This window comes from Marmota marmota, unplaced genomic scaffold (assembly GCF_001458135.2).
Source record: "Marmota marmota marmota unplaced genomic scaffold, marMar, whole genome shotgun sequence".
NCBI lineage: Eukaryota > Metazoa > Chordata > Mammalia > Rodentia > Sciuridae > Marmota > Marmota marmota.
This window is the reverse complement of record NW_026000093.1, coordinates 34,793,453-34,808,396: the sequence shown is the minus strand read 5'-3', so window position 1 is coordinate 34,808,396 and position 14,944 is coordinate 34,793,453. Positions and strand designations below refer to the sequence as shown.

The following is a 14,944-nucleotide window of genomic DNA, read 5'->3' as shown; positions in this document are numbered from 1 at the left end:
AAAAAAAAAAAAAAAAAAAAAAAATATATATATATATATATATATATATGTGTGTGTGTGTGTGTGTGTGTGTGTGTGTGTGATATACCTCATAAAACTTCTGCACTGTAGGTTGTCCCTGATTCCTTCATGTCATCTTGTTTTCAGACTGATCTGTTGTTTGATTCTTAAGTGTCCTTCTCATTAGTTTCACACCCAGACATTTATTCTCAGCTCTTAGGTAACTTCATCCAGAACTGCTCAGGCTGATGCATTTATGGACAGCTGGTTCCAGCCAGGTAGGAAATTCAGAGAAACACAAACCAGTGGGTAGCAAAGTTCCACCCACCACACACACATAAACACTCAACTGTGTGTTGCCTGCAAGAAAAATACCTCATGGCAAGATAATGAAGTTGTGAAAGAATGAAAAATATTTCATGCAAGTGGAATATAAAAGCAAGCAGAAGTGGCTATGCCTATATTCCAACAGAAATGACTTTGAAACAAACTTAGAAGACACAAAGAAAGAAGGTGACTACATATTGCTAAAGAAAACAATACAATAAGAAGATAGAAAGATCATCATAAATATGCATGCACCCAAAGTGAATGCACTCAAGTTCATAAAACAAATACTATTCAACATAGAGGGACAGATAGGCCCTAACACAATAATAGTGGGTTACTCCAATACCCCATTCTCACAAATAGATACATCAAGCAGACAAAAATTGAAAAAGAAATACCAGAGTTAAACTATACTGTAGATCAAACTAACTTATCAGACATCTACAGAAGATCCCATCCAATAACAGAATACATATTCTTTTCAGCAACTCATGGAACTTTCTCTAAAACAGATTATATCTTAAGTCATAATGCAAGTCTTAACAAATACAAAAATCAAATAATTTCTTGCATCCTATCAGATCAAGATAAAATAAAACTAGAGATTAACAGCAAGAGAAACTATACAAATGCTGGAGATTGAACAATACAATTTTGGGTGATCACTGGATCATAGAAGAAACCAATGGGTAAATTTTTAAATTTCTTTAATCAAATTAAAATGGAAAAACATACCAAAATCTATGGCATACAGTGAAGGCAGTTCTATGAGGGAAATTTACATCTCTGAGTGCCTTTATTTAAAAAACACTTCAAGACATAGGCACAGGCAATGATTTCCTGAATAGGACTCTAATAGCTCAGGAAATAATAGTGAGAATTAACAAATGAGACTTCATCAAATAGAAAAGCTTTTTCACAGCAAAGGAAACAGTAAAGAAAAAGCCCATAAAATGGGAGAAATCTTGGCAGCTAGCTACTCTTCTGATAGAGCATTAATATTCAAACATATTTTTGAAAACTCAAAAAATTTAACTCCAAAAACAAACTATCCAATCAATTGAGTGAACAAATAAACTGAACAGACCTTTCTCAAAAGAAGTATGAATGGCCAATAATTATGTTTTAAAACATTCAATAACTTTAGACATCAGGGAAATTCAAATCAAAACTACATTGAGATTTCATCTCACCATAGTTAGAGTGGCAATCATCAAGAATATAAAACCACAAATCCTGGAAAGGATTTGGGGGGACAGAACCCTTATACATTGTTAGTGGGAATGTAAATTAGTACCATACTATGGCAATCAGTATGGAAGTTCTTCAAAATACTGAAAATAGAAGTATCATAAGATCCAGTGGTATCACACCTTAGAATATGCCAGAAGGAAAAAAGTCAGCATACTCTATAGATACCTGCATACCCACATTTATTGTAGCAGAATTCATAATATCCAAGTTATAGAATCTGCCTAGGTTACCATCAATACATGTACCAATACAGAAAATGTGGTATATATATACACAATGGAGTTTTATGCAGCCATAAAGAATGAAATAGTATCATTTGCAGGAAAATGGATGGACAGAATATTAAGTGGAATAAACAAGACACAAAAGACTAGCTTTACAAGTTTTCCCTCATGTGGAATCAAGGAGCGGGTGGCAGGACATGAAAGTAGCAGGAAGACTACTAGAGGAAAGGAATCAGGGGAGTGGGGGGGAAAGATAGAGGAGAGTAGCAGGGCAGGTATGATCAAAGTATGTTATTTGCATGTATGCCACAATGAAACCCATTATTCTATATAATTAAAATGCACTAACAAAAATGGAAAAGGGTGGATTAAAGACTTACATGTGAGGACTAAAAATATAAAATTACTAGAAAAAAGCACAGAGAGAAATCTCCATGACCTTGGTCTGGTTTGTAATACTTTGGATATAACAAAAAAAAAATATATGCAACAAAAGCAAAAATATACCGGCACAGTGGCACACACCTGTAATCCCAGCAGCTTGGGAGGCTGAGACAGGAAAATCAAGAGTTCAAAGCCAGCCTCAGCAATGGCAAGATGCTAAGCAACTCAGTGAGACCCTGTCTCTAAATAAAATACAAAATAGGGCTGGGGATGTGGCTCAGTGGTCAAATGCCCCTGAGTTGAACCCCCAGTACCACCCCCCAAAAAAAGCAAAAATTGACAAATATGTTTATATCACTTTTAAATGTTTCTACACAGCCAAGGAAACAACAAAATAAGAAGGCAACAGACCCAATAGGAGAAAATATTTGAAAAGCAAATATCTGTTAATGGATTAATATCCAAAATATATAAGAATTCCTACAACTTAAAAAAAAAATTAATGGCCAAAGGACCTGAAAGACATTTTCAAAAGAAAAGATACAAATAGCCATAGAGTATATGAAAAGGTGCTCAACATCATTAACCACCAGGGAAATGCAAATCAAAACCTCAATGAGATATCTCACCTAATTAAAATGGCTATTATCAAAAAGACAAAAAAAAAAACAACAAATACTAGCAATGATGCAGAGAAAGAGGATTCTCATACGCTGTTGGTGGAATTTTGAGTTCATACAGCCACCATGGAAAACAACTGTCTTTTTTATTATAGCCATCCTAACTGGAATGAGATAGTATCTCTCTGTGGCTTTGATTTGCATTTCCCCGATAATTAATGATTTTGAGTGGTTCTTCATATACTTTTATCTATTTATGTATCTTCTTTTGAGAAATATCTACTCAGCTTCTTTGTTTCTTATTTTTGCTGTTGAGATTTTTTTTCAATTCCTTATATATTCACAGAAGAAAAATTCCTATTTTCACATTGAATGTTTTAAGTTTATGTCAAATTCTGTCTTATTGCTTTAACTGGAGCTGTGTGTGTGGGGTGTGTGTATGTGTGTGTGTGTGTGTGTGTTTCAAATATTGTATAGTTCACAGCCAGATAGTTCAGGTTTTAAATCAGCCAGATAGAATCTCCTTGAGAAGATCTATCTGCCTGGGGTGTAGATATTAGAGATGGACACACTTGACTAATTAAGCTAATCCTAGAAAATCAATATGATGTCATCTAATTAAATTACAAATCTTACCTTTGGTCGTGCATGTCTGGGCATAAGACCTGACTGAACAAAGAATCCCAAAATAAACCACAAAGCATCAGGGCAAAAAACTTCCAATTAACATAGCAGACTATTTAATAAAAAAAAAATTATTTAAGACTAGCCCTTGAGATTTGTAAAATCAATGCCAAAGTTTCACGTTTGACTTCTGTTTTTTTACATCCATAAATAAGAAACTGAAAGAAAATAATTCATGTTTTTTTTCCTGTTAAAACCATAATGGCTTTGGAGGGGGCAGAAATGCCAACACTTAGGATGGAATCAACCATGTAAGGAGAGAATCTAGTCCCTTCCCACTCTGGGACAGTATTAAGTTTAATAAATTTCTTTAATTTAAAGAGACCCACAGGTTTAGGACCTGTGACCAAAATAAATTAGGTAACAGGAAATTATAAATTGGAACTTGAAAAGTTAAAATGCAATCTATAAAATGACTTCCATACTTCTTCAAGGTGGTTCTCTTTGACATCAAGTTCACTATACTATTAGTAAGCCCAAGGAAGCCTGCTAGGAAAAAAATTACACAGTGGTAATATTTTTATTCTCTTGGCACAGTAGTTTTAAACCCTATCAAAGAGTTAATTATTTTTTCTGTTCCTATAACCACGAGGTTTTAAGAAAAAAAAAGCCCATGTCCTTCAAAAGGTATTGAATTTCAAATAGAAGGATTTCTTTATAAACCTATTTTGATCTGAATATTGACTTCAACATCAGTTTATTTCATTCTTTGTAAACCCAACTTCTTAGTATTTAAAGATCTGCAAACCCCATAAACTATTTTCACAAGAAAAAACATTATTCTATTCAAAGTCTAATACACAATTATCTAAAGTGCTGTTATAGTGGCCCAGCAGAACACGAAATAAAACCTTAAGATAGAATCATGATACAAATGCTGTTTTTCTATGTCAATCCTGGACAACAAAATAGCTTTTTGGTATTCATTAAATCCAAATACCTCTCTATAAAATATCTTGAGTTTTTCTTTATGTACAAGACTTTAAGGATTCAGTGTGGATGCCTCACCTGGACAATATCAAAACTATATGGAATATACCAAATGGTATGCCTAATCATGCACAAAAACTATAGTCTATGGTTATAATTATATAAGGGTGCTGTCATACTAACTTCCACTTCCACCTCACTGTGGACTCCATGAAATCCACAACTATATGTAGCTAAATGAATATTATATGTTCTATTCTTTATCATATTCTTGTCTGATTCTCTTCCTATTTAGGTTATAGTGACCTTAGTAGCCTCTCCATTTTTCAATTGCTCAAGTTGAGTACAAAATATTTATCAAGCATATTCCTGATAATTTTTGGTTTTCTTAAATACTAAATTTCTTTTTTTTTTCTTTTTTTTTAAATTTTTTATTGTTGGTTGTTCAAAACATTACAAATTTCTTGACATATCATATTCCACACTTTGATTCAAGTGGGTTATGAACTCCCACCTTCACCCCATACACAGATTGCAGAATCACATCAGTTACACATCCATTGATTTACATATTGCCATACTAGTGTCTGTTGTGCTCCACTGCCTTTCCCATCCTTCACCATCCCCCCTCCCCACCTCTCCCCTCCCTAAATACTAAATTTCTATATAAATTATCTATTACATCCAAGATAGAGCTCCATCTCCTCCATCTCTGTCATGGTTTGCATATTAAGTAGCATAATAAAATGTGGGTGGAATATATAGAGAAGGTATTTACCAGTTCTATTTTCCTGTAGTAGAAACAATCATATATAAACTGTAAAAGATTCTCCCATTTACATAAATATACTTCATCTCTATAATATCCCCCACAAGTCACTGGTATGGTAATTTGAAGATGGCCTCAAATTCTTTCCTGTTTCTTTCATAGACAGATGAATTCAAACTTCTCTTTCCTTGAATCTGAACTAGCTTTAGTGATTTTCTTGATAAATATAATGTGACAAGAAATTATGATGTTATAGGACTTCTGGGTTATAAGAAACCTTTCAGCTACCATTTGGGTTGCTTTGCTCTGGGGGAACCAGCTGCCTTATAAGAAGTCCACATCTACCCTGAGACTGCCATGTGATAAGGAAGCCCAAACTAATCACAATGAGAGGCTAAATGGAAAAAGAAAGATAACCCAGCCTGTCCCAGTTATTCCAACCATCCTAGCTCAGGCTCAGATATGTGAGAGAAGAAACTACCTTTTCCAACCCAAGCAGGTGTGGCATAGGGAAGAACAGAAGAACTCAATCAACAATAAAAATCGAGAATCCTACTTCAGTCACCAGAGATCTCCAGCCATTCATGTCACCCCAGCTGGAAAATCTCTGCTGAGCCTTGCACAAATTTCTGACCCACAAAGCTAAGAACCTAATAATACATTGGTTGTTTTACTCTATTACATTTCAGGAACAGCTGGTGAACACTCTCCTTGGGCTTAATTGCTTAGTCATTTCACAGTATTTACTGAAAAGCTTACAATGGCATACACAGTATTTGCCAGCACCGCCTATTGAAAGAGAATCTTAGGGCTGGGGATGTGGCTCAAGCGGTAGCACGCTCGCCTGGCATGCGTGCGGCCCATGTTCGATCCTCAGCACCACATACAAACAAAGATGTTGTGTCCGCCAAAAACTAAAAAATAAATATTAAAAAAACTCTCTCTCTTTAACAAAAAAAAGAAAGATAATTTTAATTAGGAAGAAATTTGTAATTATTTGGTGATAATCTACATAGTGAAGCAAAATAGTAATGTAATATAATAAAATGGTAATATAATAATATAATAAAAGGGAAATGTATACTTTTTTGTCACAGATATCTGAGATGTTATTATTGGGCAGTTCGAACTTTAATTACCATTGGAGGTCTCCCAGAGCCACAAACTACATTTGAAATTATTTTCCAACTTTTGAATTTTTTTTCTGGAGTGTTTGTGTTCTCCAGCTTAATTGGTCAGGTAAGTTGAATATGTACACCTAAATACATAGTGTTTTCATTTTTGAAAGACTAACAAGTGTTTACAAATTTTATGGAGGAAAGATTAAAAATTATCTAGTGGTTATTCTTTGTCTTCTCCTCCTCCTAACTGCTCTACTTCTTTCACTAACTTTCATCTATTTTAATGACATGGAGGGGGACGTGATTGGGTCAACTCACACAATATATCCATTAATGTCCAGGGTCTGCTATATTCCAAAGGAGTTTGGAAGTTATCAGTTCAGAAAAGAGAAGCATCCTGGGAGGTTTATGGAGCAGGATGCATTTGAAGCATCTTCAAAAAACAGGTAGTATTCAGTAAACATAGACAGGTATTTCAATTGATCAGAAACAGTATGTGGAAAAGATGTCACAGAGACAGTGTGGGGAAAAAATGATAAAGCATGAGACAACTTTAAGAAGATAGAAACAGTTTCAGTTCTAAACCATTAGATCCATTAGAAGATCTACCAGAAAAGTCCATTTTTCAGAAAAAGATACTTCTATGTCAACTTCTTACTTGAAGCTTCCTTAAAGCTTTCTTATTTCCTTAAAATTCAAATGTTATCATAAAATCATTGGGTTAAAATCAACCCATTTAAACTACAAACTAAAAAATACATCTTAAATAACTAATAAATCATTGTTTTACAGATGTTTGCTATGGCATTCTGTCCCTCTTCTCAAGAGATTACAGTAGAGTAAGAAAATAAAACAAGTGCATAAATAGATATATTACAAGTTGAAAGAGACCAAAATCTCTGTGAATTCCCAGAATCACCATTAATAAAAAGTTCAACAGCAGAGCATCTTTAGAACTTTTACTTCCTTGGAAGATACTATATATACCACATGCTAAAAAACAAAAAAAGCCATGTCGGGGCATGGGCACTAGGTTAGATTACATCACAAAATGATTATTCCAATTAGAGAAACTATGGGTTCCCACTCACCACACTCACAGTAGTAGACTGAAACTCTCATTCTTTAACAAAATTTAGCAATCAAAAAATTATTCATTATGATATCTGACACTATTCAAAAGCAGTCAAAACTTACATGTGAATGTCCAAGCTCTTCTATACATAGCAAGCTCCAGAGGAGTTTGGGAGCTATCAGTTCAGAAAAAGGAAGCTTCCCAGGAGGTTTTGTGGAGGAGGATGCATTTGAAGCATCATCAAAAACCAGGTAGTATTCAGTAATCATAGACAGGTAGTTCAATTGATCAGAAACAGTGTGTGGAAAAGATGTCACAGAGAGAGTACAGGAAAAGATGATAAAACGTGAGACAACTTCAAGAAAATGGAAACAGTTCCAGAACAACTGGAGAGAACATGTGTAACTAAGAGCTATATGTAAAGATAAGATATTTTAAGAGCTCCAGATGTTAAAGACATTGAACTCTATCTTAAAGACAATAGAAGCCAGACAAGAGATGATTTTGAAGAAAGATTCAAGGAAAGTCAGTTAAAATATAATGAATTGGAAATTGGGATACTACTTTAAAACAGAGGTTTTATTATTATTTAGTTATGGTAAGACTCACAATTTATGGTATATGGTAGTTGGTTATACTCATAGGGCTCAGGAGGAGGGAGCCCGTCATACCATGGTGGGGAGGATGAACACAATGGGAAAGCACAGCTAGCGAACAACAGGAGAGGCAGGATAAGCAGGGTTAGTGTTGGCTTGTTTAAATAATTTCCGCATGCTCTGAGGTGTAGGACTGTCTCTATTTATCTGGTATCCGGCACTGTTGAATGGGACAGTGGGTAGAGGCCTGAGTGTGAGACAGTTGGAAATATGGGATCTGGATCAGTTACTTTGCATATGAGACACTCTTGGTAGAGGTGATCACTATCTCCGGGAATTAACTGACCCTGGGAGGTGCAAGCAAGGCCCCAGACAGCAGCATATTAAAATACAGAGAATTAAAATATGTTTAATGCAGATACACAGAGGTACGGCAATTCCAGCCTAAACACATCAATGGTCTGGAGAGAGAGGTTGTAAAGGAAATTCCATTAAGAAAATATTTAGGGGGCTGGAGATGTGGCTCAAGCAGTAGCACATTCGCCTGGCACGCGTGCGGGTTCGATCCTCAGCACCACATACAAACAAAGATGTTGTGTCCACTGAAAACTAAAAAATAAATATTAAAAAATTCTCTCTCTCTCTCTCTCTCTCTCTCTCTCTCTAAAAAAAAAGAAAATATTTAGGTACTGGAAGTTGGATATAAAGTGGTTAAAAACTATAAGTATAGGGCTGGGTATATAGCTCAGTTGGTAGAGTGGTTGCACAAGGTCCTGGTTCAATCCCCAGCACCACAAAAATAAAAACAACTGTAAGTATAAAATATCATAATCTTAGTGGCTCGAGAAATTGTATCAGTGGTTGAAATATGAAGCTGGTTGGAGAGAAAATTTAAACCAACTTGAATATAAATAGCAAAAATCACATTTCATAATTTTTCATAAAATCAATGTGAGGTAGTCACATCCCATTCATTGTTTTCTCTGTTTTACAGAGGCAGAAACTCCAATTTAAAGATTTTTAAGATGCACCCCCTAATTCATACATGTAATCCATACAGATATATGATATATATGATAGAAGCATATATAATAATAGTAAAATCCACCACATATTGAGCACTTACCAAGTCCAAGGCAGTTTTCACAACAAGACTAAGAAACGATGTCTATCTGGCACCAGTTCAATTCTCTTGCTGCTCTAAGTGTAGCCTTTGGAAAAGCAGCAGCAGCAGCACTTGAAAAATTCAGAACTCAGGCCCTCCTTCAGACCTACTGAGTTAGAACCTGCATTTTTAACAAGATCTTCACGTGATTGTTAAGCAAATGAAAGTAAAAAGTGTTGTTTTATATATCACACCACACCATACCTGTCTTTAAATTGAATTTGAGGTTCCAACAGGAACAGAAGGAAATATCAAGTCATTGAATATAATGCACCAGAGCACAAGAGAAAGATTAAACTTGGAAGTACAGATTTGTACCTTAAACTCTCATCTTGAATAAAAATATTTAGAAACTAAAGTAAGAGAGCTTGAGACAAAATCTACATTTACTCAAATTCCCACAGATAGTCATATCAGTGATTAACCCTGAAACTAATCATTTTAACCACACAATATTCTATTCCCTGATGCATCTTATAGAGCCTGAGATTTTCTAACTCTCCTATCCTCATGCATTTCAAGGCTGGGACTATCATGGAATACAACAAAACTTCTTTAACTCCTACACCAACAAAACCCAACATTGCTGAAGAATACCACACAAAACACTCAGATTCCATTCACTACAAATTCGTGGGCCCTCAACACCCAGTCAGTGTTTTTGTAGCTCAGTGGTAAAGCACTTGCCTAGCATGCATTGAGGTCCTGGGTTCAATCCCCAGCACCACAAAGAAAAAAAGGAAGGTAGGGAAGGAGGTGAGGGATGGGGGCAGAAGGGAAAAAAAGGAAGAAGAAATGCCTTAAATAGTCCTGACTTCCCAACTAGCACCCTATTAAATCTCACAACCCAATCCCTACAATCCTTAAGATTCCAAGTCTCCCATCCTTAGGTAATTACATAACGTTTGTCATCTACAAAGAAATGCATGGAAAATTGAGATCTAGAAATTGAGATTATGAAAAAAAATATTTGGAAGAGGCATTGAGAAGTAAGAGACTCAGAAAGGTGGACACAGTTGGATGATCTGCCTGGCTCCTCAATAAACATTTTTGAGAAGTAGAAGACCTTATTGACTCTTAAAACTGGAAACTGATGAAGGCATCATTTGAGCTAGAATTCAAAGAATGAGTAGATTTTGTTTTTGTTTTTTGGTTTTGGGTTTTTTGTAAACATTAAATGCTCAGCAGCTACTAGAATGAATGAGCAAAGTCTTAGTGTGAAAGTGAGGCCCTGGTTTTCTTCCCTGTTATAAACCCACAGTCAAAGCAAATTTACAACCACTTGCTTCCTTCTATGCGAGAGGAAGAGTTGAGCAATATATCTTTTTTGTGCTGAGACCTTAAAGATCAGCTTTTAACCTAGAGTGGATTTTTATGGCTGAGTTATAAACATCCAAGAACTAAAACCTGACAGTTCCTTAAGTATTATCACAGCAGTAGATGATGCTTCAGTAATTTTAGCACATTTCAACTTCTGCTGAATACTATGCCTAAAGCATAATGAGATTTGATTTTTATCTGTCTAAACAACACAAAGGGAAGTACAAAGGTTGCAGTTCCATGATGAATTGAGTCTACATAGCCAGCCACACTGGATAATCTATGAAGGATGCTTTCAAAGTAAGACTGACCCAAATGGACTAGCCATTCTGTCAGATAATTGCTAATTTCCATTGCCGTTCCTTGTATACACACAAGCTGTATGATTTTTTAAATATCAACTAACATTTCATAGCAATATACAAGTACACAAAGAGGATTCTTTTTGTTTGTTTTAATTAGTTATACATGACAGTAGAAAGCATTTATGCACTTTGATACATAGTTGGGATATAATTTCTTATTTTTCTGATTATACATGTTGCAGAATCATATTGGTCATGCAGTCACATATGTACATATAGTAATAATGTCTGTTTCCTTCTACTATATTTCCTATCCCCACATTCGTTCCCCTCCCCTCCCATCACCTCCTTCTACCTAATCTAAGGTAACACTATTCTTCCATAGTGCCCCCTACCCCCTTCACCGTCCCCAACCCCATGCCTTACTGTGAATTAGCATCTGCATATTAGAGAAAACATTCAGCCTTTGGTTTTGTGGAACTGGCTTATTTCACTTAGCATGATACTCTCCAACTCCATCCATTTACTGGTAAATGCCATAATTTTACTCTTCTTTAAAGCTGATTAATATTTCATTAAGTATATATACACCACATTTTCTTTATACATTCATCTATTGATGGACACTTAGGTTGGTTCCATAATCTAGCTATTGTGAATTGAGCTGCTATAAACATTGATGTGGCTGTCACTATAGTACGCTGATTTTAAGTCCTTTGGGAATAAACCAAGGAGTGGGATAGCTGGGTCAAATGGTAGATTCCATTCCCCATTTTCTGAGGAATCTCCATACTGCTTTCCATAGTGGTTGCACCAATTTGCAATCCCACCAGCAATGAATGAGTGTACCTTTTTCACCACATCCTCACCAACATTTATTGTTGTCTGTATTCTTGGTGATTGCCATTCTGATAGGAGTAAGATGAAATCTTAGTTTTGATTTGCATTTCTCTAATTGCTAGAGATGTTGAACACTTTTCATATATTTGTTGATCAATTGTATTTCTCCTTCTATGAAGTGTCTGTTCAGTTCCTGAGCCCATTTATTGACTGGGTTATTTGTTTTGTTTTGTTTTGTTTTGAAAGGTGTTAAGTTTTTTCAGTTCTTTATATATCCTAGACATTAATGCTTTATCAGAGGTGCATGTGGTAAAGATTTTCTCCCAATCTGTAGGCTCTCTCCTCACATTATTGTTTCCTTTGCTGAGAAGAAGCTTTTTAATTTGAATCCATCCCATTTATTGATTCAGTCACATGCATTATATGACAGAATCCTCTCAAAAATCTCACATGGATGGTTAAGATGACAGGTCTTATTATTGTCCTCTTTGGTCAGAGAGAGGATGTGATTTGCCCAATATTTTATGGAAATGGATGAAGTTAGCACCCAATATCAGTGTGTTTCAAATCAAGTCAGGTCATCAGAAGAGAATGTATAAGAACACTTAATCAACTGGACTTTTAGTAACTCCAACAGTTCCTCTCCTGGGTGTGGAGTGACTATGTTTGCTGTTTTAGATGAGAGATGTAATCGGGGCAGCTACAGCCAATCAAAACAACTTCCGTGCCAGCATGGATAACACCACTGCCTACATGAACACTTACTCCATTCCTCAAATTGTGCAGACTCGAGTTCGGACTTGGTTTGAATATACATGGGACTCTCAAAGAATGCTAGGTAAGCATGACAAATTTCTGATTAAATTCCTGCAAACCTTGTCATATAATAAAAATTAGGTAAGGTAGAAGGAGAGATGAATTGGATTTAAACACAAGATTGAAAAGCAATTAAACGATCTTTAAAGCATTAATTTAGTGTCATGGGATTTTTTTTTTCTTTTCTTAAATATGGACCCCTATCTTGCTGGTAAGGCAAATCTTGAAAGAGAATGCTTGGGTTTTATTCAATGCCTACTGGAAGCTAAGAATTACACATTTTGCCTCATATCACCAAAAAAGAAAATCAAGAAAATTAACACAGCCAAGAAGTGGCCAACTGGAACTCAGATCTATTTCTATTCTCCAAATTCTTGTTTTTTCTGTGACATCACCCTTTTCCTGGGAGCAGAGTACTCAGGGTAATAGCAATTTTTTAGGTCATCCCTATCCTGTGGCAAGCACACAGTTCCTTCTAAGAGACCCTTAATAACTAACATTGACAACTAATAATACTATAATACTGGAGTTAAAATAATGTATATTAAAGGGTAATAAAATAAGATGAAGATAATATGCTGATTGACAATAATCAAATTCAATTTTTAGTTTTTCTATAAAGATAAGAATTGATGCCACTGAGAAGTCAAAAATATAATAACAAAGCTACTGACTCCAGTGCAAAAATGAGATTCCCAAGTCACAAATGTGCCTAAGAAGAGAAAGGACCCTTTGGTTATTGGGAGCAGGAACTTTTCACCTTTCTGCCACTCTTAAGAAAGTCGAGCCTCATGTTTGGAAACTTTTTCTGAGTGACCAGGAATATGCATTTCTCTTGAGCATCTACAGATATTTCTGAGGGCATTTCAAGTGGGAAAGAAGCCAGAGAAGGAGCGATGTCTCCTCCCTTGTCCCTTTAGCAGCTGCAGATACTGACCCAGAGCCTTGGCTTCAGAGGTAACTAGATACAAACAGCCCTCAGAAACTAGAAACTATGTTTTATGCAGAAGATGTTCAGATTTAGAATCTATACTGACATCAACATAGGGATATAATATAGCTATTTTTCTCTTTCTAAACAAATATAAAGAAACATCAAAATAATCAGTTCTCATAAACCTTGGGCATACTAAACATTAAGAATAGACATTTTTGTTTATGAAACATTTTGTCAGCCTGAAGGCCCATCATCTAATTCGCGTGTAGAAAAATCTATAATGTATTCACATTCTTTATTGAGTTAATAAGCAAGTAAATAACAATAATTTGAATTTACTCACTTAGCACATTTCTTCTTTAGTTTCCATTCCCAGCTGAGCCTACCTATTAATTATGCTCAATCCAGCAAGTCACTTACAGCCTCTGTGGGTTTCAGTTCTTTTTGTTTTTCTTCTTTCTGCAAAGTAGGAATGAGAACACTTACCCTTAGAGTTGTCATAAGGGTCAAATACGATAATGGGTATGACAGAGCTCTGTACACATTCAAACACCACCTGGCGCTCATTATTATCTGCCATCCCTGAGACATTAGCCTGCAAATAATAGAAGCAGAAAACAAGAGCTTCATCCTTTCCCCAGCTCAGCTTGTACACTAGCCTTTGTCTCATGATCATTAAATTTCATATCTGTGATTTCAGCAAACACAAAGTTTGGGGATTATTCAATATGTCATCCATTGTAAAATACCTCTTTCCTCCCATGAGCATAATAGTCGTGTTGTGTTAGGTACATAGGTCCAATAGATATAATGAAAATATAGAATGTGATACATGCATTTATTTATAAAACTTTGCATTTTATTTTCTTTATTTTTTAAATTTTCTACTTGTACTTTCATTAATTTTTCTGTTTAATGGGTCAATGTGTTTATCTTTACAAAGATGAGTCTGATTTGCTTGAGACCCTGCCGGGTACAATGCAGTTATCCCTCGCCATTGATATGAACTTCAGCATCATCAGCAAAGTAGAATTGTTCAAGGCAAGTGCTTTACAATTAATATAAAGGTACCGTATCAGTTTCCCTGCAATGTCTAAGCTCTTGCTTTAAACGGTATTTATGATATTTTTCCTTATGTTTTAACAAAATCAAAATAACTTGGAGAATTTATGAGAGTCGAATAAATTACAGGTCTCTCCCCAACAAACAACTTACTCTTTAGAAGCCTCTCTCTTCTAATTGGTGTCAAAGAAGAAGACTTCTTCAGACTTTTCTTGCATTAATTTAAATATAATTATACTCTACAGTTCTATGTCTTTGCTAGTATGTGCACCTCTTTCCATTTATGAAGATACCTTGGAAATGTATAAGAATCAGTCCCTTGCAGATTATCTCTAGATTGGCCTGACAGAGAATCATGCCTAATCTAGTTTCCTGTTACAAATGCTTTGGATTTAGACTTTTAAAATGGCCAAATTTAAATTTAAATTTAAAGACTTTTCTTTTTCAGGAAAGAAAAAAAAAAAGAAGAAGAATTTTTGTCTTAATTTTTCTCTTTTTTTTTTTTTTTTAAA

General features: G+C 35.2%; 1 protein-coding gene across 1 annotated transcript in view; it reads left to right on the top strand.

Moving 5' to 3' along the window:
• Positions 1 to 14,944, top strand: part of Cngb3 (cyclic nucleotide gated channel subunit beta 3) — a 150,179-nt gene that overhangs the window by 86,676 nt on the left and 48,559 nt on the right. The window contains exons 11-13 of the mRNA XM_015485764.2: positions 6,293 to 6,434; positions 12,296 to 12,455; positions 14,314 to 14,411. Coding sequence (XP_015341250.1) covers positions 6,293 to 6,434; positions 12,296 to 12,455; positions 14,314 to 14,411 — 400 coding nt within the window. The remainder of the gene's footprint in view (positions 1 to 6,292; positions 6,435 to 12,295; positions 12,456 to 14,313; positions 14,412 to 14,944) is intronic.